The 24,587-nt window shown below is 27.4% G+C and overlaps 1 protein-coding gene across 1 annotated transcript in view; it reads right to left on the reverse strand.

Annotated features, from left to right (window-relative positions):
• Window positions 1–19,170, reverse strand: part of LOC129957110 (leucine-rich repeat flightless-interacting protein 2-like) — a 31,668-nt gene extending 12,498 nt beyond the window's left edge. Inside the window, exons 1-9 of the mRNA XM_056069258.1 lie at window positions 18,974–19,170; window positions 18,651–18,781; window positions 11,357–11,443; window positions 8,910–8,981; window positions 7,464–7,580; window positions 4,062–4,232; window positions 3,375–3,467; window positions 1,985–2,150; window positions 971–1,020 (exon numbers count right to left, since the gene is read on the reverse strand). Of these exons, the coding sequence (XP_055925233.1) occupies window positions 971–1,020; window positions 1,985–2,150; window positions 3,375–3,467; window positions 4,062–4,232; window positions 7,464–7,580; window positions 8,910–8,981; window positions 11,357–11,443; window positions 18,651–18,737 (843 nt within the window). The 5' untranslated portion in view covers window positions 18,738–18,781; window positions 18,974–19,170. The remainder of the gene's footprint in view (window positions 1–970; window positions 1,021–1,984; window positions 2,151–3,374; window positions 3,468–4,061; window positions 4,233–7,463; window positions 7,581–8,909; window positions 8,982–11,356; window positions 11,444–18,650; window positions 18,782–18,973) is intronic.
• Between the last annotated feature and the right edge of the window lie 5,417 nt (window positions 19,171–24,587).

A 24,587-nucleotide genomic window follows, 5' to 3' on the forward strand; every position in this document is an offset into this window, starting at 1 on the left:
TAGCAGATTTTACCTTATCCACAATTAGATGTCATACATTTTTTTTTAAAATTATGCTTCTCAAATTTTAAGCTTATTGGCTGAAGTGAATTTGATTTAATTTGATAAGTGTCATATTTCATATATTATTTCCTTAAGCCAATCGCAGTGCCACATTTCACCTAGCGGCTTGTGTGTTGTTTTTTTTTTGCATCGATCAATTTCTCATGGCCAAAATTGCATATCCTCCAAATATGGTTACATCGATTGGTTCTCTCATCAAGGCATCCCAAATAGGAATATAATTTTAATCACACTGTATATCAGCTTGAAATACTTAATATTAAATTATTTAGAAAAATGGCACTGAAAAAAAGTAATTACTTTTTGAATAAAATTCAATTTCTACTTAATTTTTTTTCTCGATCTTATCAAACAGAAAGTGTGAAATTTTACCTACATAATAGAATAGCAAAGTATCAAAAAATTTACTAGCAAGTTTTTGAAATTTTATTATTACCAAGATAAATGGTGCATAATGGTAAACATAACTATCAGCATGTAACAAAAACTTTCAACTTGTATGATTTATTCTATTCATTTTCTCTGATAATGTTTTGTAACATTTGTTAGCAGAAAAACTAAATCAAGATTAAAAAATACCATTTTCGCATAGATTAATCTTACACATCTAAAAAAAACTGAGTACTATATCCTAATTCAATAAGTTTTGAATTAGTCTATCTTCACCTTATCACTTAAACAGAAAATTTTTCTTCTATACTCTAGCAATATCCATTTGTAAAATTTTTTAAAAGACAAAATAAACTAAAAATTATTATTAAAATAATTCTACTGAAAGACTACTAATGCTAGAAACCTTCAAATACTTACACAGAGGGAGAAAACACAGAAATTGAAATAGTGTAAATTTATTTGTATATAATAATTCATATTTACTTTTTGAAAAATTAAATAGGCAGGTACTTACTTCATCTAACAACTCTTGTTTTTCTTCTATGAATTTCTTCAACCGAACATCTGAAAAGAAATGGAATTTCTCAATTCTTTTGCATGTACCTTATTTGAATATTTTTTAAAAAAAATTCTAATATATATATTGAGTTTTCAAATGTATGAAAGATGGGATGGGAAGGGAAAAATAATATTGTTACGGAACTTCAATTCCAATAAGTCTGTAAAGTCTTTGGGTTCGCTTGTAATGCATGAATGGTGTGAAAACAATCATCTGGCCTCAATAACAAATGACGACTTTTATTAAATACGAATATGCAGACAACAAATTCACAGCCGAGAAGCACACAAAAAACACACAGCAGCACTTCTCACAAAGAACAGTACGCAAACAGCACAGCAATGATAAGCTGCTCCAAGTGCACAGGAAGAGAGCTTGTTCAACTATTAATCAGAGTTGAACTCTAAAACCTGCCTCCAGCTAAATTGCACGGCCATTTATAGTTCTCACGACAGTCGAGCATACCTCGGTAACTATTAGCTCTATTGTCAAAATTTTGGAAGATTCCAGTATTATCTATTTTATCGCCAAATTCATCAATAAACCCTGGGATTACTGATCCAGCATCCAACAGAGCTGGTTGTAAAATGGTCTTTCCATTGATTGAACTAGCCGTGCTGGAAAACAACATTACAGATTTGTAACAATATATATACAATAGTAATAAGGAAAATATGCTTATATTTACTTGTAAAATTTTTAGAAAGACTTCACATTAATATGAATTTTAAACATGTTTCACAAATTGATAATGACACATTTGGTGGATGCACTCAAAACTGGGCTAACGTGATTTAAGCCAATAATTTTTTTTTCTGCCTCTTCCCCATGCAAAGTAAGCTTTTTGAATTCTAAAATAGAGTTGATAAACTTTTAATCATATCCAGTTTTTAATTATATATATAATGGATCACTATAGGTAAAGAAAAAAGATAAATATCACTTTGAAAGCTGTATTTAAAATTTTACCTAATGAGCCATTTCCCACTTGATCCAGTAGAAGGGCTGATCGTTGTGATAATAAGGCTGTAGAAGAGTTCTGCTTACTCTTTTTTCGAGAAGACACGTTGGACTCGTATTCTTCACTGATATCGCCATTCATACTACTTTCACTTACAAGAACAAGCCCATGTTCCTGAAGCATAGAAAAGAACACAAATTATAACATTTTAATAAATTAAGCTCAACATTTAATTTTTAAATACTTTTTAACATACTTCTTAAAATAAACTAACTCTATTTTATCAAATAAACACCTTCAAATTAAATGCTTTGTGGCATAAAGCAATAATAACAAAAAATATTTTTAAAAACGTATTTTGATTTCTACACCGTTTTTATCAAGAATTTGACATTAAAAACTGTAAAAGCATGAAGTCCAGATACAAATACTCAAAGAAAACTGTAATTTTAATATAATTTATATTTCAATTTTGGCAATTTCTGACAAATTTTCTATCTTTATGGTATTAATTGTGATTTCATACTTTAATATTACTGATTGTGTTTAGAATATCATATTTTTACAATTTTATTTTAATATCCACTACATAATAAAAATTTAAACTAATTTTTAGTTTTTAATATATTTTATAATTTTATTATAATATGAAATCTGAAAGCAAATTTTGCTGAAATTCACACTCAGACAATGTTTCTCGAATAAGATAAATTTAACATAAATTAATCAATCAAAACAAAATTAAATCCTAAAATTATTAAAAAATCACACAGTAATTAAGAGCACAGATGGATATAAAATTCCATCTTTACAAACATGATAAAAAGGACACATAGAAAATATGATAGAATAATAAGCTTTTCTTCTTTATAAAAAAATTACCTAAATAGTAATATTTAGTAATAAATAAATTAATAGTAAAATTTAAGAAGTAAACAGATAACTTAATAGGTTCATTACTTCTATAACCATATGACAAGAATTTTTAATTAATCCACATATCATTTAAGGAATTAATGCAGTTTTAATTTCAAACTCTGTTGCACCATAGCAACTACCACATGCACTCACACAAATTACTAAGAAAATATAACGAAAAAATCCTAATCTTCATATATTTCATTAAATAATGACAACTGCAAAATTTAACAAGAATTGCTTTCAATTCTGGATGAGAATTCCTTCAATATTTAATAGTTTTTGTACAGAGTATTTCAAACATTTGAAGAAATAGTTGCTCAATTTTTGAAGCTATATTTCTGTCAAACAATGCTCATTTTTTAAAGTTATAGGATTAAAAAAAATTACACTTAATATATACAAAAAGATAACTACAAGCATAAATATATTCAAAATAAAATTTTCTAGAAAAATACAATCAAAAAACAACTCCCATACTTGTATTAATTGGTCCCTTTGTTTTAAGTTATGTAGTAGGCATTCATTTTCTTGTTGTAAATTTTTGTAATCTCTCATTAGCTGATCATAAACCTAAAACAATACACACACAAAAAGAAAAAAATAATAATTTTTAGCAATGGAGAAAAAACAACTTACAATTTATAAGAATGAGAATAAAATAATGCAATTTCTTCCAAATAATCAAAACTTCTTTACAACCTAAATATTTTAATGTTTATTAAATTTCTCCCACAATTGGTAAATAAAATATATTAATTATGAAAATCAATTTTTGATAAAATGAAAAATTTAACTACATCAATAAAATCTGTAAATGAATTAAAATATATAAGAAATGTATTACAGATATATTTTCACATTTCAGAGAAGAGAATAAAAATGTGCTAAATTTTTGAATTTGGCAAAAAGTGCTAGGTATCAGGAATAACCAAAATCCAATGCAGATTATTATTTTTTAGTCATGTTTAATTTTAATTACAACATTGTTTTGCTATTTATGATGCATCTATTTATAAGATCATAAATATAAATAATGAGCTTAAATATTACAAAAATATTAACATTTATTTGTAAAAATGCAAGTGAAACTTTAAAGACAATTTCCTACAAAAAATTAAAAATTCTCACTACCATTATATAGAATAATTTTTCAGTGTAGCTTACCCGCTTTTTTTCTCTGTATTCTCTCTGCGATTGATTCAAGTTTTCTTGCATTTCCTCGATTTCATCTTTCAAAGTTTCCACTTGATAAATGTAGGCAGTTTTTTCATTATCTAGTTGGGCATTGCTTATCATAGCCTTACGAAACTTCTCCTCCAAATCAGATAATTGAAACTGAAAGAAGTATTTTGTAAATAAAAATGTTCAAAATTGGAGTTTTCGTCATTTCCTACATGACAAATCCATGTATAGTACAGATTGATTAATTCAAAACAACATGCAAAATTCTATTTATCTATACATTTAAATTGAAAAAAAAAATTATAGTAAAGATGAATATAGCAAGAGAAGATGACAACTTTGAAATTGAAAAATGGCAAAATGACATTAAAAAAAAAAACTCATTTTTAATATTTAAAATTTTAACAACTGATGTTTAATAATTTAATCAACTATAAATAATATGTAATAAACAGTGAACAGCAATTTGTATAAAATATTATGCAATTAGAGTCTATAATAACAATATAATTCCTATTTGACATGCTGGGAGGTTTTTTTTAAAAGAAGAAAATTTTTGTGTCGCTTTTTTTACTGAACACACTGCACAATGGTATTCAAGTAAGTGAAGGGTCTTTAAAATTGCTAAGGAGATTATTTAAATAACAAAAAAAAAAAAAATTCTTCTTTGACTTAACCAAATAAATAGTGACCTTGCTCATGCATTAAGGCAACATGATAGCAGATTTAAAGGTCTAGACAAAAATTCAAATTTATGATAGTTTCAAATTAATCAAGTTCTACTGTACTACATTTATGCCCTAATCTTTAAAAATAGAAGTATTAAAAAAAAACCCATCATTTTAGTAAAAAAATAGCGTAAGATTTAAAAAAATTCTTTCCCCTTTACCACAATACTAAAAGCTAAACAGGCATTTTTATTTCCCAACCTCATGAAACTTGAAATTCTATTGACCACACAAATATATTCTCATTGCTATTTTACATAATCATACAAATATTCTACCTATGTAAATTGAAAACAAGTGCAAGACTTAATTTTTTAAAGTCAGTAACTTTATTTACATTCAAAGGAAATATCCATGACTACATACAATAGAAAGGAAATTTTCATCAAATATTAAAAGTAATCAAAGTTATGTCCTGGGGGCTATATCCTCATAGAAGATGAGCAATGAAAAAATGTTTCTGAGATTTGCTGAAAAATGAAGAGAAGTTGGGAAACAAACATTGATCACATATCTAGAAACTTTAATATAAAATAAAAATTGGTCAATTCAGACCAATAGCTGGCTGGTTTTTAGTTAGTTATATGAATGCTCTGCTTTGAAATAACAAATACGGACAGAATCTCAAATTTTAACAACAGGTAAATAACAAGGATGGCAACTGAGGTTGCACACTCCTTTGTAGGAAGACATTTGGCTGCTACAAATTTAGCATATATCAGACTTGTTTTTTTTATGTAATCAGGTTTCGAATCTGGAACGACAATTATCAAGTCCTTATCATGAGGGCAACATGGCCATAGCTGAAGCTGGGAGATTGGTTTTATGGTTATGATAATCATTTGAAATATATGAATATACATGCAGGGATATATTGTGGGTAATACTATACAATAGCGAATATTAAGATTTAATATTAGACAAAATTAATGCAGCGATTAAGCTTGTTTCATTGATAATTTTGATATGAAGTAGCTTCATTCAAAAGTCGAAGAAGTAATGTAGCTACTTCATTCATGAAGTAGCTTTAGCTTCATTTATTTCAAGTATAAGCCAGGTGCAAATTGTAACTGTGTCTTATATTTAATTTTAATTAACAGCATGACTGAAAGCCCAGTTTGATTATGTTAAAAGAGATGAAAAAAATTATCACTTTCTCAGAAACAGTTTTATAGTCTTTTTTCTTTTTTTAAATTCATTCATGAGTTTTCTGCCTTATGAAACTTTTAAAACTTGACCTCTTTTTTGAACTGAAATATACATTTTGTATCCAAGTTTTATTTTATAAATCTCCAGGAAAATACTAATTCCAGAGCCACATTGAGTCTATGTCCAAATACCAATTTAAGGGGATCTGAACCAAAATATCACACATGTAAAATTTGGATCGAAGAGGAAGTTGTTGAGTTTAATGCTTTTTATTCTTTATCATTTCAAGGATATGTTCCAATTTTTTAGCTTTTGTTAAGATTTTGTTGTCCAAACCATGGCAAGAGCAAGTCATAGTAAGTTGAGTAATTAAGCGGAAAGGATGAAAGAATGAGTATGAGAAAGAACTGTGATTTCATATTGTTTTAGAAGATTTGATTCTTCAGAAAAATAAATAGCAGCTATGGAGTTAAAGTTCCAGCAAGGATGAAGTTCGAGCAATTAAGAAATTTTAGGAGCGTAGTTAAAATTATTATGTATACAAAAAATAAAATGTTAAACAGCAGTAATTTTACATTCATTTAAATCGTTTATATTAAAAAATAACTCGCCAAAAGAAGTATTATGCACTATTAGAAGTACATTGGTCATTAGAGAAAGTAAGCAATAATACATCCACTGATTTTTTAAAATATTATGTTCTTAATGTCAGAAAATAAAGCAATTTCTTTAATGGTAAAAAAATCTTCATTCACTAGTTTAAAGAATTGGCAATGTTTAATTAAATTCATAGAAAAAAATATGCATGTGTTTTTTTTCTTTGCTTTTTTAACAACAAAGATTGTAGAAAAACATTAAACACCATAAAAGTTTTTGAATGATTTGCAATGTAGTTCAGCAATTCAATTCACATTATGACTTGCCCACTTTTTTTAAAAATAAATTACTGACATCTGACATGAAAAGATGAGCCCATGTTTAGGTTTATATTGTTGAGGATGGCAGTCTTTGTGTATGCATATTTTTTGCATGCCCAAATAGAATCATGTCTATTAGCAAGGTGAGACAAAATTTTCTAGAAATTTTTCTTTGTCTTGAAAAGTAAATTGAACCTCGAGACATCACATTCCTCAAACAAATATTTGGTAAGAAATTCGTTCACCAATATATTGAATGACTACAGAGCAATAAAAATATATTTAATTTCATGGAACCTTGTAAAAATCTGAGCACTTATTTTTTAAATGTCCATTTACTATGACTACACATTGAGATAGATTGACTAAATAATCAAATTCAAAAGATATTATTCCATTTTGCTAACAATGAAACAACATTCTATCCAATTTTATTCATCAAGTTTTGTTTTTCCTCATAATTGATAACGAATCGGTGAGTAAATAGATAACAATCAACAATTTATTTATGAATATGATTATCAGACATTTTATTTAAAGCCATAATATTAGTCTATGAATTAAATATTAATAAATATTTAAATATTAACCTTCAGATCTCGTCCAATCAAACCAGTTCTTAATTCCAAATTATCAGTAGAATCTTCACTACTTCGCCGGGAACTTGCATAAGAAGAAGTTCCTGACATATAGGATGGAGTTCTGGCCTAAAAATGATTATGGATTACATTGGCAAATAATAACACCAACACTTAAAAAATTACCTGACTTATAAAAAAGAAAATAATATGAATATTTATAAGATAACATGCAGTTATAGAAAAAACTCAAGTTTCATTATGGAAAAATACATCAGATAAAAAAAAAAATTGTAATATATATAAAAATTGGCAAAATCAAACGTTTACAACGATCTATCAGATTCAGCACTGCACCAAAGGTTTGCAAAGCATGTAATAAGTAGCTTTTTGAATGTATCAAAATGTAGTAATTAATAGAAAATTTAAATATTATATTTCAGTTACAAAATTGCTAAATTATATTTATTACTCACATTAAATTGATTTCACTTATCTAACAAAATGATGCATGACAGTTGGTTCTGTGGCCTTTTGTTTCTGCAGGTACCAAAGAAACACATTGGTGTATGCATTTTTAATTAATTTGATTTGTTTCATATTTGTAAAGATGGAATTTTGTAACTGTTTGTTTTACATTCACTAGCTGATGCATTTAGAATCTTTACCTTAGAATCTAGAAATTTTAAGCTGTAGTATTATTTTCAGAATTTAACTATAGTTAATTAATTAAATTTTGATTTCAGATTTTCTAATGCCACCTGATAATAAATTTGAGAAAAAAAAAGATTTCAAAATTAAAATGAAAAAAAAAAAATCAAAATTAAAAGCACTTGTACTTTAATAAATTAATATAAAAAAAAGGAAAATGTAGAAGCATTCAGCTTTAATAAAAGTTAAAAGGCTAATTTAAAAGTATCTCATGCAACAACTCTCATTTCTACATGTATATTTCAATAGATTTTACATTTCATTTAATTATAAGATCAACCACAAGCACAATCAAGACTTAAGAAATTGTCTTCAAATAACAAGGAAAGGAAAATACTAATTAATGCTGCATTAGAATTTAAAATCGGATTCTTAAGATTCTATTCTATTCCCTGGTGATAGAAAATGTAAACTATAATAAAATAATGTTTAGAAATAATTTAAATACTTTTATACAGAAGGAATTAACTATTTTATATAGTAGAATTTTTATATGAAAATAATTGGTAAAAATTGAAAAGATGCACGAAATAAAATAGAAAATAGGTGTCAAATTTAATTTTCTGTATCCTTAATGAAATTTGAGTTTGATTCAGAAATGTATCTACATGCATGAGAAAACAGAATCAGGGGAACATTTTTTCTAACAATAAAAACAGTAAAATAGAGAATAATTGTTTAATAATTAGATGTAAAAAAGAATGTGGAAATGGCCCTAATAAGAACATGTTAAAATGGATAGCTTACCTCAACTGAAGGACGGGTGTTACGGGCAACATCTGTAAGTAGCTCATAATGCCTGTCGCTTTGTTCATCTGCCTACAAAGTAGAAACACATCATTGATGAATATATATCTACTTTTTTTACATACATAAAATGAGGAATATTAATGATAAAGCATAAATATGCAATGAAGGACATCTTTTCTCCTAATATTTATGCATTTAATTAAATGGAATGTCCATAAAAAAAAAAACAAGATTGTTAATTCCATCAAGGGTTTAAAAAAAACAAGCAGTTAAAAATTCTTTAAAGCTAGACATTTAAGAAGGTAATATAAAAGTAATGGTATAGAAAGGAATCCAGTCAGCCATATATTGGCAATTTAAGATATAGATAATAATACACAATAAAATTATTGTTATAAACTTACAGCAATGTTTGACAATATTAAATATATATATATATAAATATATATGCAAGAATTTATCAAATAATTTTATTGCACAAAAAAGAAAAAGAAAGAAAGAAAAATCGTGTGTTTAAATTAACTTACAACGAACTAAAATTTGAAAAAACACACCAGATGCCAGAACAGTAGACAGGTTGGCCTAAGAAAATATTAATACCATTTTGCTCTTTCCTTATAACAATGACTTGCATAACAAGCAAAACAAAATGTAAAAAAATGGCATTCTTAAAGAGCGACACTTTTCTTTGCAAGAAGACAACATGTCACTATATGCCAAACTGGTTTGTATCAGTCTATATTGAGGAATTGTATGAACAGAAGCCTTATATTTACAAGAAAGAAGTGTTGACCAAATAGTACAGTCAAATGGGATCCCAATGGATATAAATAAATGCATGTGGAGCCTTCATCAACGAGAACTTGTTTGTAGCAAACGTTAGAAGTGAACAACATTCATGAGTTAGAAGACAAATGCAGCCAGAACAACCGAAGAACTTATAAGCTGCATTCAGTATCACAGCACAAAACTGTGGAAGAAATTTGCTCATGACAGACCAACAACTTTCCGATAAAATAAGGGAGATGCTGAAAACATGGGAAATTATCTTATGTCGAGAAACATTGTCCTGATAAGATCGTAGCTATGCTTCCACAAATTCAATTAATGTGTCATTTTCGCCATATTTGAAGTTCAGCCAAAAACAAGTGTTTTTATACAATTTTCTTGGAAAAAAATGCATGAATTATAAATAATAAATTACATTATTAGAAATTTGTTTGAATATATATTTTTTTCTTAATGGAACGGCATTGTCCTATTTTACCTGGATTCCCATGGAAAAGTTTTTTGCTAAGTGTTTCGTATTACAAGTATGATTTGGGATCGAATTATGCTCATTAAGCAAGGTTCCAATGTATTGTACTAGTGATGGCTTCCTGGATTGATTTAAAGGGAGATCGATGACCGAAGAGATGAATGACATCATGGTATATAGTCATTAAAGCTAGAGACAATGAGAAAGAGGGTCTTTTTTGGAGCAACTCATTATTTAAAAAAATTGTATAATATGTTTAGAATAAGTTCATAATTTCTCAAATAATAAACAAACCCTTCAATAAACTCATATTTGAAGGATTGAACACCATTGTAATTGTATATGTGCCACTAGAGAAATTCATTTATTCTCTCATGCAGTTATAGCAATTCCATGCATGCTTATTAGCTGCAATACAGAAATCTCATGAAAAAGAACAACTGCCTCTCAAATCGAAATTGGACCAATTTATTTGTATACAAAAAAGAGGGGGGGGGGAGTTCTCATGGTTACATTATTACGAAAGATTTTACTTCATCTTTGAAGATATTGTTTACAATCTTTTATTCTTGCAATATTTAGGATCAGCATTTTATAGATGGAAAAAAAAAACTAAAACAAATTCAAAATTTCCTACATTTTCATAGTTTTATAGAGATTTCCAAATGTCCCTTTTTTTTTACTGTTTTTTAGATTTTTTTTTTAAATTCCATGTATTTTTCCAGTGTGTGGCAACCTGGTATCAAATCAAATTTGTAACTTAATAAGTCTGAAACTATGTCAAAAGAGCATAAAAAGAAGTTATTTAACAACACTTACATTTTCAAAACGTTTTCCATATCTTCATATTCAGCCTTTGTTATGAAGAATTGATAGTTATTCTATGAAAATACAACACCGTTTCTATGCATGTTGGCTTCAATATTCAAAAACCTGACTAAGCTTTTTATTAGAGAAATACTAAAAAATCTGATAAATACAATCAAAAATTTTTTAATTTTCATATGATGAATTTCAAGGATAAAGCTATCAAACCACTGTTATGTTATCTCTGGAAGTTTTCACTTTGAAAACATTATCTATTAAAAACCGCTCCTGGGTTTTTTCAATGGTAAAAAAAAAATGTCCATCTATTTGAAATTTTATTTTAGTTCAAATATGCAGATTAATTGCAGTCTGCACATACCTCTTTTTGCAACTTTTCCAGTTCTTTCATTCGAATCTCCCTCGCTTCCGCTCGTGCCTGACGCCGGGCAGCCAGACGGGCTTCAGCCTAAAAAGAGAAAAAATCATCAAATACAGCATATACTGAAATATAATAAGACAATATATCTGGACAGATACCATGAACAGTAACTCAAACGTTCTTTTTAAAAAAAAGTGGAAGGGGGAGGGACGAAAGTCTTTAAAACATTTTCTCACATTCTCTTCTCTTTAATAAATGTTCTTATTATTAATTGCAGTTCATTGGCAAAATAATAATTATGAAAGTTTATTAACAGGTGATCAATGATAATTACTCGTTGTGATGAGAAGTAATAAATTTTGGATGCCCCCCCCCCTTCTCCAACTGATTAAAACCAAAAAAGTTCCTCTTGGTAAGGTGGAAGGCAAAGGTAGATTCGATATCATCTTAATTAATATTTTTATTTTCCTTTTAATTCTTTGAGAAGAGGGGAAGGTCAAATATTGCTTATTGAATTATAACATAAATAATGACTTTACTGATATCGCATAATTCAGCATTTATTGCAACATAAATATTTAATAGATCTGTATTAACATGTTTTATAAAATAAATATATTTAAGTACATTCCAAAGAAATAAAACAAGTGCAGTTTTTGAAATTTCCTGAAATTTTACATTATTTTGTGAATAAATATTTCTGCTTCTTTATTTTTATTTTATTAGTTTTCTTTAAGCTATTAAACACATTTATATGAAATCCAATTAAGAAAAGAAAGCAGGCATAGAAGGTTTTTATTTAATTGTGTTGATACAGATAAAGTTAAAATGAAAATAAGAGTTAAGACCCTCCAACCCTTAATTTCTAAGCAATTGCAGCCATCGAAAAACTTTAGATACAAAAGTTGTAAGTTTTAACAAGATGCTAATTTACTTAATTTGATTTATTTTTCTATTTATAAAGAAGTTACGAGGAAACGAAAATTATACCCTCCATACTATTCCCATCCCTTTTAACAGGGATGCAAATAGGTGGAAAAAAATAAATAAAAATAAAAAATATTGTATGAAGGAAAAACATCCGAAAAGTATGAATCATATAGAAATTGTACCGCAAAAAATTATCAAAACTACAGCCCAATTAGTTTTTATATTCGTTTTAAACATTTTCTAAAAATAAGAAAACAAGATTTCCCTAAAGAAACTTTAATATAATGTCCAAGACAAATTTAAGTGTATATATAGGACAATAAAAAAGAAGGCGTAAACATTAAAGCATGTGAAGTATTGATAAAAAAAAATTTAGTAAAATATAATTTTAATTACATTTACCATCTAAATATTTAAAACTAACAGAGTACGCACACTGACAGGATGAATGTCAGCAAAATCAAAACCACAATAGCAAAATAAAACTATGAAAACAATGTGAAAAATGTAATGATTTTGCACATCTTCGGGACAATCATCTGGTGAAATACAGAGAATGCATATAAATGGACATAGAACACATAGAATGGAAACATATAAATGGAAGAGGTGCTAAAAATAGAGAATGGAATTAGAACCACTGGAATTGAACTACAAAAATTTTTTCTTGAACCTTGATTTCCAAATTTAGTTTCTATCCAAATCAGCTAAGAAATAACACTTTTCCTAGTGTGTCTGTATTTCCTGCTCAAAATCAGCAAAGAAAGTCTTTGAACTCATAATTATAAAACATCACTAAGTAGTTTATTTTGACCATTTTTCTTTTAATATAGACAGAAATGCTCAAATAAGTTCTCAAAATATCAAATCAACAGGGGAAACATACTATTGTCGGAAATTACAGAACCCCGATCCGAAAATTCGATTGTAAAATTTCATCTTTAAAGGTATGGAGTAGTTAAATAAGATTATGCAAAAATGCAGAAACCAGCACTCACCACTTTGTACTGCAAGATTATTTCCCAATTCTGATCAAAGGCAAAAAACATATCCATTTTAATGAAAGAATAGACAGTGCTTCTTAAGAGCACATCCAACACGTTGACCGGGTGACGAGTCAGAAGTAACACACAAGTATTGATAGCAGTGGTTTTTTTAGACATGAGCCTCTTGAGTGTTTTTTTAAAGTACATGAATAGCCAAAGGCAGGAAGCCAAGATATTGTCAGCAAAATATCCATAAAGCCAAGGAAAATTAAATGCATCTGCATGCATGAAGAAAGAGGGGTGAAAAAAGAAAAGAAAAAAATATCAGCAAGACCAAAACTTAGAATAAAACAGGGTTTTCTAGACTGTATATAGCTGCCTGAATAGTGCAAAAGTTGTTGTTTAACCTGTATATAACAGCACATATGTGCTAGTTATAAAGGAATAACAATAAATCATACTTTTTATAAGTGAAAAAGACAAAGTTTTTCATTAAATGTGGATTTAAACAAGATACAGTTTTTTAAAAAGAAATATTTTTAGGCATGTATTCAAATATTTTTTTTTAGTTTTCACAAATACAAAACACTGCTAAAAAGGCCTTTGTTTCAGTAGCTCCACTAGTAATCAAATTATTTGGAGTCATTATTCCAATATTGGTATTTTTTCTCAACCTTAGATTTTTAAGATCATCAAGTTCTATCAAAAATATAATTTCTTTGCTTCTTCAATTAATTTCTTTTGATAATGTTTTTGATTAACTGTTTTCAAAAAATTAAAAAATTTTCTTTTAAGAACTCAACATTGGTTCATATGTCTGAATTTTTTAAAGAAATGGCTGAAGAATATAAGCAATACAAGTGAAGCTAATTTTAGACAGAATAATTTATTTCAATAAGCATTTATAATATTATCACTTGTGACAAATACAAGAGTATTCAGATCTAAGATTGTGCAATAATTTTTGCATGGAAGTTCTTCTCTGACATGTTTTACAATTTTTAAATTTACTTTTGGTCCACCCATACTAATTCGTAAAAGTAACTGGAAGTCCAAACTTGATATAACTTCTTTAAAATTCTGAAACAATTCTGGAGCAGAAGTATGCCTTAAAAATACAGACTTCCAATATCTTGTGGAGATTCTATTAGTTCATTCACACCAACATCTTACAATAAGAACCATTTGGTATTTAAAGGGGGGAAAAAAACTAAGAAACTTAAAATTTTTTGTATTTTTCTAGTTTTTATGGAAATTTTCAAATTTCCTGAATTTTCCCACTTTTTCTGGTGTTTTGGCAAGCCTATTATTTTTTGAAATAGGATAATATATAAAAAAAAGAAAATTAAAATTAGGATTTTCAATAATTGAAATTATAGAAAGCAAGAAGTTAATACAATTAAAAATATTAAACCTATACTTATAATAAAGCTGAATGTGTGTGTGTTGGCACTCTACATACCAGACCATTTAACCTAATTGGAGGCCGGGAATGTGCACCTCAGAGCGATTTTTTTTTTAAATTTTTAAATCAGAATTTTAATTAATTAAAAGTTAAGAGAAATTTCAGCATTTTTTTGCAATAACTTAAGAAAATATTACAGCATAATATTTATATTTATATGATGTAGAAGTTCAAAAAATAATATTTTCAATGATACTAATATTTTAACCTATAAATTAAAATTCTGTTTTTTATGAACATTCTAAAAAAATAACTTATATTTTCCAACAATTTATTTTGTACAAAATAAAAATAAAATTTAACTTGCACAAGCATTTTGTAGATCAATGGGGAAAGCATTAGCTTTTATCAACAAGTTGCCATCAAACTGACAAAAGCTCAAAATAAAAATTAAGTTAAATATTATTGCAAACCTAGGAAAGTGTCATTTTATGTGTCAGTGTGAAATGAAGTAAATAAGAAACATAATATTATCTAAAAAATAAATATGAGTCAATGTTTTTATATGGTCTTTTACATCTACATTATTAATTCAATAAGTCATCTTTGCTAAAAACAAACATGGGTTTTAATATATATCCTTTCAATTGGAGGTTCAATGGCTAATTAAAAAATTTTTAATAGAAAAGCATATATTAAAATGATCTAAATGAAATAAATAATTATATATATAATCTGAATCTATAAATGTTGTAATAAATGACAAATGTTTAGCTTTTATCCAGATCTTCTGCTCTGTGAATCAAATTTAACAAAATATTCTTGAGAAACTATTATTTTAAGAGTTGCACTGCAATTAACTCCAACCAAATCAATCACTAAAACTGACTGATTTATGAATATCACTATTCAATAAAAACAAGCTATTTTAGATTTTAAACCATTTTATCGACTGTCTCAAAGATGTTACCCCAATCAGTGCCCAGGGTTTCTCAAGATCAGGGTGCTGATTGGCCTAAGATTATGAAAATGCTGATTGTTTTACACTATTCTATTCAAAACTTCATAAATCAATATGATTTGATAGCAGGAGACAGAAACGTTCATTTACTTATTTAAAAGTTGCAGTGTCAAGAATATTTTGCAGAATATGATTCTGTAAGAGCAAAAGACTTAATAAAATTAAGATTTCATAATTTTTTGAAGTATATTTATAGACCAAAACACAAATAAAATATTGTTATTACCGTCATTTAAATCCTTTTCGAAGTAAAACTAAAAATTGAATTTTATGATAAATCTGACAAATTTTTGTAGGATAATTCTTAAGATGCTATATAAATGATGAAAATTAATGTGTAGTACACATAAGACTTGAATGCTGAACGATTCTGTTTTTAATACTCATATTTAAAAAAATGCATGGTTTCAGTAAAAAAATTTTTTAATATTAATTGTAATTTAATCATTTCTACTTTAATTTAAAGTCGAAATTTTATAGGAGCTGACAGAAGATTAAAGTCATAGAAGAGCATAGTACATTATGGCTTAAGGTCTTTGTAATAGTATGAGTAAATTATATGACTATCAAAATTTGAAGCTTAAAAATATTTTGCTTATGAAGAGAAGATATTAAAGACAAGTTATATAAAGTATTAAATTAAACATTTTAACGAACATTAAGATTGGCGAGCAGGCTGGTCCACAAAGGTGGCTAGTCATTAATAAGATTCAGTCAAAATGAACAAAATAGAGGTGTAAAGAATTTTTGCATATAGAGCAAAATTTCTGAATTACAGAATTGCCGATTGCTTGTATTTATAATGTAAATATATTTTGATTGTTGTAAAAATCATTATTCAATGAAAAATTAATGAAGAAATTATGCTTCAATAGGAAGGCAATGATACACAAGAATAATCTTTTTTTACAGAATTTTTATAATAAACAATGAAAATGTAACACCATCAAATCCTGTGCATTTGCTATTTCTAAAATTGTTAATAAGTTTATGAAAAAGACATTAAGAATCCAAATAATAAGACTACATAACATAAAATAACTTTGATTTTGCTTTTAGATCATTTCATAACTATATGTTTTGGGCTATATTTTTCTATATTATTTTTCTAAATTAAAATATCTGAATGAACTGTTAACATAAATAATAAGAAATTATATTTCAAAGAAATGGCCTTAAGGTAATCTTATTTTGCTTAGTTAAAAATGGCAAGCAGAGCAATATTAAGATTCATGCAGCTTAGGTCAGCATGAAAGTATTTTCATACGGTTTTAAAAATTATATGCAATTTTCAGTGCAATATATATATATATATATATATATATAAAATTTCATTCAGATTTTTTAAACAAGTTATTAGTAAATTTCAATCCTTTCACTATTAATCTGGTCATCCAAGTTCTATATTAATAGATCCGTTTTTATTTCCAACAAGGAGTGCAGGATATAAAGAAAGTTATAAAAAGGATGCCCTTGTTTTACATCATTTCGTCATTTGAAAAAGAAACTGGCCCCCAAATGGTCCATTAGTATAAAACTCTCACAGCCAGGTAGAGCCAGTTAGTAAGCAATAAAAGGGTTAAACAGTGACACAAAATTTGATTGAGCACTACAAGTAACAATTCAAAAGGTGATACGTTAGAATATTTAAAACATCTATAAAATTTCCTTTAATAAGTAAACAACATTATTTAAGATAAAATAATCTAATAACTTTTCCTATACATAGTATTATAATTTAAATAATAAAAATTCAACTCTTTTAGTTAACTGTCATAAATATTCACTGAAACCTTTTTTAAGAGACATATAATGTCATACGAAAATAAACACAGGGGAGTTGAACATTCTGTTCCTTTTTTCAGATTTTCCATTTCTCCCATTTTAAAAAGTAAAGGAAAAGTTGTTAAAAATATTACCACTTCCAAACATACTAAAACTGTTTGGTGTAAGTAAATAAAATTTTAAAAATTTAGAAAAGTAATAAAATTTCTGATTGACAGAAGACCTTAAAAAATGTCATAATATGATACGGTCTTAAATAATTAGAAAGTAAAAGGAAATAAAATTTTAATTTCTACATTTGCAAATAAATGTGGTATTTTAAATAAATAATGCTGCTTAAAATCAGAATTATTTTATGATGAACACTGGTCAAAGTATACCTTAAAGTGCCAGCACAATTTTAATTATACTCATAAAAATTCGAATTGGAAAAAGACTATTAGTAATCATCTTGATGCTATTTCTACCTACGAGGCTCTCATTTTAACGATGAAACCAAAGAAAATTTGTTCTCTCTTTGTATATATATTAATAATAATGAAAAATAATTTGTTCCTTAGGCAGTTTGTAAAAAAAAATATTTCACTCTCATAAAATCTTCTTTATGCTTAAAAAAACGCATACTGAAAAAAATTATTTTGATGTACAGATTATTATTTTGATAATTTATTTGATTATTTTGATGTATCTAAAATTATTTTTAGTATTATTAATATACAAACTATTAATGGAGCTTAACATTTATTCATATTGATTAGCAGAGAAAACACAACAAGCATTTATATAACTGCAGATCTTTTACAATAAAGTAAAACATATAATTATCAAAAAAAAAAGCTTTAAATGATAATATTTAGTTAAAGATTCCCAGATATTAATAACAGTGCCTTTATAAATTCATCAAATATTACATGTAGGAAATTTTGAAAATTGTGAATATATAGTAACTCCTTACCACAAACAAAGAAATAGTATAACTAAATGGAAATGACAGTACACAACAGTATATTCAAAATACTTCTTTTAACTAAAATTACCCAAAAAGCTTTCATTGTAGTGAAAATTTAAGATTTTAAAACACAAAACATGCATACTGAAATATCAGTTTCACATTCAAAAATTGAACATTTCAGCTGTAAGTATTCATCACCCAAATATTTCACTTACTTCTTTTGCAATTTGATTAAAAGCTTGATCCTCGGCCGCATACAGCTTGGTTGCGACTCGTCGCCGACCACTACTCGAGGTAGCCATGAAGACAAATTGAAATTACTATCCAACATCGGATGTTATTGTACCTAGAATTAAACACAACAATGGAACATCTGCGATGAAAATGTTGATTATAATTAAATATGGATATTGGCGTATTTAAAGATATATTTCAATACATTTCTAACTTTAAAAAATAGACAATTTCGAAAGTGATCTTTAATTGTCAAAACATCAATTAATCAAAAAACACCACACAAAAATTAATCTCTACGTACTTGATAAACAACAAGTTGATGAGACGAGATGAATGCTGTTGGCGCTATGACAGGAAATTCCAGTGACAGCAAATCATACTTCTTTAGCGGAATTAATAAATCTTTATTAACATAATTTCACACTAGGAGACGGCGAGTACAAATTTCATTAAAATCGTTAAAAAACATTTCCCAAACATTTTTGTTGCCATTCCGCGATGCACTTCCTACAACCTTTTAAGGTAAGCTACAGACTACGCTCTTAGCTAAAAACAAAAAATTTCTGGGTCAAAAAATTAAAATCTCTGTAGTTTTATCTAATTTTAATTTACTTTTATGAATATATAAAGATGTAAGAATATAATAGTATGATTTAATACATAAGTAGATCTTTCTCAAAGAAAAGTAGCAAGCACATCTTCAAATTAAAATGAGTTTCGGTTTGTTAAAGAGAAAAGATTGATCTTTTTTCATTCTTAATAGGAATAAAATACAAGGTTGGAAAGAAGAATTTACATTCTAAGTCATAAAGTATTTGATTGTTTTATCTATCAAGTTATTCTTTATCAGTAAAACTACCTATCCTGTGAGAATTTTTTTTTTATTGTTGTCGTTATTATAGAGAAAAAAAACCCATTTTGCCCATTCATTAATCCCATAATTAGCATGGTGGTTAGTGCATAATAGTGCATTTTCGAGATTGTGTATGCTGAAATGTCAAAGCATCCTTCTTCAATGATGATTTTGGAAGGTTTGCCCACAAATCATATATATTATATTGAGACACTTCCATTAGAAAAACCTATCGATTAATAGACATTATAACGATCCTTTGAATATTCTCGAATTTAATTTGATAATTCCTCGTTCTTTTTTTTAAGAATCTGTTTTAAGCATTTTAATTTAATTTTTTTCAATGATAAAAAAAAACAATCCATATTACCCATTCGTAATATAAGAAACAGGGGCATCCGTCTTTCGCGAAATTTCCTTTTTACATGTTTTTTTTTTGCTCACTATGTTGCTCATTTTTTTCTTCTCGATGCTAAGCAATGAATCTTTATGCTCTGTTTCAGATCTTGAAATTCAATATTATGCTCAATAAGTTTAGGAGTAGCATAATTTATTACCCTTTAATTATCTTGAATATAATCTTCAATATAAATTGAATATAATCTGGAATATAATCTTCAATATATTATCTTCAATATAAATTGAAACTAATCTCTTTATTTATTCAATAGTGACATGATTATTTGAAATAATGTTTTCACTTTCATACCCGCGCCTGAGTAATTATTCTCAACTGGAATATTTGTATTCTGAGAATTTTAAATAATTGTACCTGAATTAAAAAAATCGATACATTCTATGAATAACCAGATGTTATCGAACCATTCATTACGCACTGTTCGACGCTTTATGTTATCAGATGTCAAGTATATAAGGGCGCAGAGCAAAATGGCGTCAATGCTCAAACTTTAAATCCATATAAAAGTTTATTTGACGGGTAGTCAATTTTACAATGATCTTGGTTTTATATAATGACCTTACTTTTACTATAACACAACAATTAAAATAAGAATTTGAAATTAGAAAAATAAAAAGCTTTTAAAATAATAAATGCAATAATACTCAATTTTGTTAAATCAAAATTAATTATTCATTGCTGTTTATAGCAATCTTCACCTTAAAGCTTGAATAGAATGATATCTGTCACTTATAATGATTTTGAATGTGGAACATCTTTCATGTAAAGAGATAACGGTTGACACTAAACCTGGATCGCTTAGTTGCAAATGTGTTAATGATTGTCAATATGTAAATAATTGCTCAGTTAATCGTTTTCTCTCATTCAGGAATTAAGCTTCAAAATGTGTAGACATTGAAATATGGGAAACTATTCAAATTTCTCTAAACTGGAAAGACTGCAGTCTCCCCGAATTCATTATGAAATGGGGATAAAAACACAGCAAGCACCTTATTATTGCAAAGTTCCAGACTGTGCTGCCCAGCGGTTGACCCGATCTTGTCTATAAAGATTTACTATAATGATTTTTTCTAAAATATTTGATTTGTCTATAATATGTGTCGACATACAGTATTTTATGTGAATTTTAACTAAAAATCAAAAAATGGCACTTACCAAATTTCTATGCGTGTATTCATCGGACTCTTTCATTTTTAGTCCAATGTGTCCTATTTATTTTTTAGTATTTGGTGAATGAAGAAGGAAATATGATAATAAAGGAATTGGGAGAGGTATTTTAGTAAAATTAAAAGAAAATCCAAATTTTTTAAAATACCACCAGCAAATGGAATAGAATATCCAACAAATAAACATAGCTTATGATCTTTCCAAATTCATTATTTAACTAATTGGCCGAGTCTTTCTAAATGTCATTATTTACAGCATTATATCGGAATTGAACTTTATATACAGTCTTTAATCTAATATTGAGAAATGTCTACTTTAATTCCCCCCGTTTTTTTTTACTATGTTATGGCAGCAGAAATTTTCCTACAGGAGAACAATGTATCGCTGATTAGGTGGGGTGGGGTGGGGGGCTCAAAATTAAAGAAATTTTATTTTAAAATAACACACAGTAATTCAGTTTATATTTATAATAAAATAATTATGTATTTCTATTTAATTATTTAAAGTGAATAATTATTTGTCAAAATTAATTATGAGAATATGAATTATAAGATTAAACGATAAAGAATAATAGAAAATGAAGAATCAGCTATATAACTTCCAATTAAATATACAGCACGGATGAGGGAAACGAAGTTTCACATTATTTTATAACAAAATAACTCAATAATAGAAACAAACGAAGATAATTATTAACTTGTAATTAAACTTCGTTATTGGGGGATATATATTGCGATGTATATTAGAATTAAACATATTACTTAAATGATAAATAACTTCTCAGATTCAAATTTGGATTATTCAAAATCATTTACAGCTATTATTGTTATTTTTGGTAAAATAAATAAATATCTTTTTAACATATACCTATTTAAAAAATTATTTCTCATTAAAAATCATTGTATTGATACTAAATTTTTTAATGATAAAGTATTTTTGGACAATTTTTTACCTAATAAATATTTAAATTTTCCTAATAATTATTGAACAATAATAATAATTTTATTTTTTTAATTTTTTAACTTCAAGCTTGCATTTTCCAATTTCTTGAACTAAACTTCTTTTAACAACAAGAATTAGACGAACTTGTTAATCGAATCAACTTTTCCTAAAGAACAAGAATTATACTAAACAAGAAATATTTATATGAAAAATTGATACGAATCTCTTAAACATTCTAGTTTTTTAAAAAGTTTTCTTCATAAGTTTGATGCACGTTGGAAAGTAACCGAAAGAAAAATTTAGTTTAAAAACATAAATTACAGTGTTAAAGTTATGTTATAAATTACAAAAATAATTTCAAAACAAGAAAGTTGAGGAATTTGAAAATTGCTTTCAACTATACAGCTTTGTTGCCATTATTATCTTAAACTATAAAATTACTTTTAACTATAATATTCTCCCCAATGCACCTTTCAATATATATATGGCAGTTATAATGGTAGCGCATGCTTTCATTAAATAAATAACATTTCATGTCGCATGGACAACGTATTCTTCCTCGAAATTAAATATAAAAAATAAGGAAAATTTCCTAAAAATTGAATTCATTCTTTATATATATATATATAGAAAACTCTGCATACGATATAACCGACAATAAAAAAAAAATTGAAACAACATATTTATTAATCATAAATTTGTTTAAAACTGTACATAATGCTCATTTGTTTATCCATGTATCTGTGATAGCGAATATGCTGATTCTTTATTAACTTTTCTTACAATTCATTTCCTATTTCATCTTATCAGCAGTTTGAACTTTTTCTCAAAACTTAAGAATTTTAATGAAAAGGCTAATTTCGAATAGAACAACGGTAAAAGTACCGAAACCTATACCTTTCACTAAATCGCAGTCTAAAAGATCGATTAAACGGAAATTTGTTAAATATGTATATCTTAACATTCCATATCATAAAACAAGCTGTTTTAATATTTTTAAATTGGAGGGTTATTTAAAAAGAAGCCTGTACCAGAGAAAACATGAAAGGGTCGGATGAAAAATATACCTTTTGCTATTTTGGAATCTATAACACAAAAGGGCTGAAATTTAATTAATGGGTGTATTTTCATTTCCCATATAATTTAATTAAGATCTTTGAAGGTTTTCTGTTTGAAATAATATTAATGAAAAGACCAATTTCCGCGAGAATTCTGCGAGATGCATCGGAAAATAAACATTTTGTTCTTTTGCAGTCTGTAAGACTGAAACATTTTGAATTCAAATATCTGAAATTAGAATAACATAAGACAAACTGTTTTAACTTTTTCTTAATATTGAAAAGATATTAACTATCAGGCAAACTTTGATCAAAAAGTAAATACATAGAAAAAATAAACATTTTTTTATTCTTGAAATTCGCCGTAGGCTGAAACTGTATAATAGTTAGATTATCACATAACAATCGTAATCACAGACATTTTTACTATGTTTAGCCTTTAAAAATAAAATTTTTGAAATTCTGAAACTTCTGGAATATTCTGAAATTGAGTCATCTTTTGAACGAAGATACGGATAATTGAAAGAATGGATATGAACTGCTATTTAAGAGAGTATTCCAATTCGACTATATTCTGATGTCCAGTCATAGGGTTGACTTGTATCTTTGGTCGAACTTTAGTCTTTCTTTACTCGGTTATGAATCAAGGATTGAAGGAAAAATTACATTTCATCACTATGAAGATAGGCTCTCTGAAAAGTGATTTAAAATCGAATGTGAGTAGTTAGTTGTATATCATGATTTGAGAACGGCTACGAGCACGAATATTTTACACTTTTTTTGGCTTTGAAACAAATAATTTGTTGAACATGTTCAAACTCCATTTTGCAATTATCCTTTTGACTACCAACGGGACCCACTAACCTTTTAAAATCAGCTTAAATAGTTATAAGTAAAAGTACTTTTTTTTATTGTGGAGGGAAGCCCCAAGGGAAACCTCGAAATGAGGATGAGATGCTTCCGACATGGTGGTTGGATCTCGCCATCCTGGAGGGGACAAATAGGTGGGGGATCTGGCTCCTCCCATCGATGACGGGACGTACTTCCCTCGGGGAGGTTTGTACCATGGCCGGTGATGGCCCTTAGGACTCAACTACAGTTCCCGCCAGTGTTGCTGTTGCGGCGATCCAGTCATCCAGTAATTTTTTCGTGTGCCTTCGTGGCGGGTCGGAGGTCAGATGCATTGACTTTTGGTGTGGGAAGGAGGGGGAAATTTAGCCATCATGTCCTAGCTACGGGGCTTTAAAAACATTTCAAAAAATCAAATAGATTTGTCTAATACAGAAGATATTATTCTCATTTTCTACACGATTGCAGAGAAAAAGATTTAAAAAAATTGGTAGTCAAAAGGTTAAGTACGTCATTAAACACCGGCATCATACCAGAAAGCTGTTTGAATATTTTCCTTCTAACCGATGAATATCAACAAAGCAGCCAATATTGTTGGGCACACGACTAGATCTGTCGAAAAATACGC

The sequence above is a fragment of the Argiope bruennichi genome, chromosome 11, assembly GCF_947563725.1.
Source record: "Argiope bruennichi chromosome 11, qqArgBrue1.1, whole genome shotgun sequence".
NCBI lineage: Eukaryota > Metazoa > Arthropoda > Arachnida > Araneae > Araneidae > Argiope > Argiope bruennichi.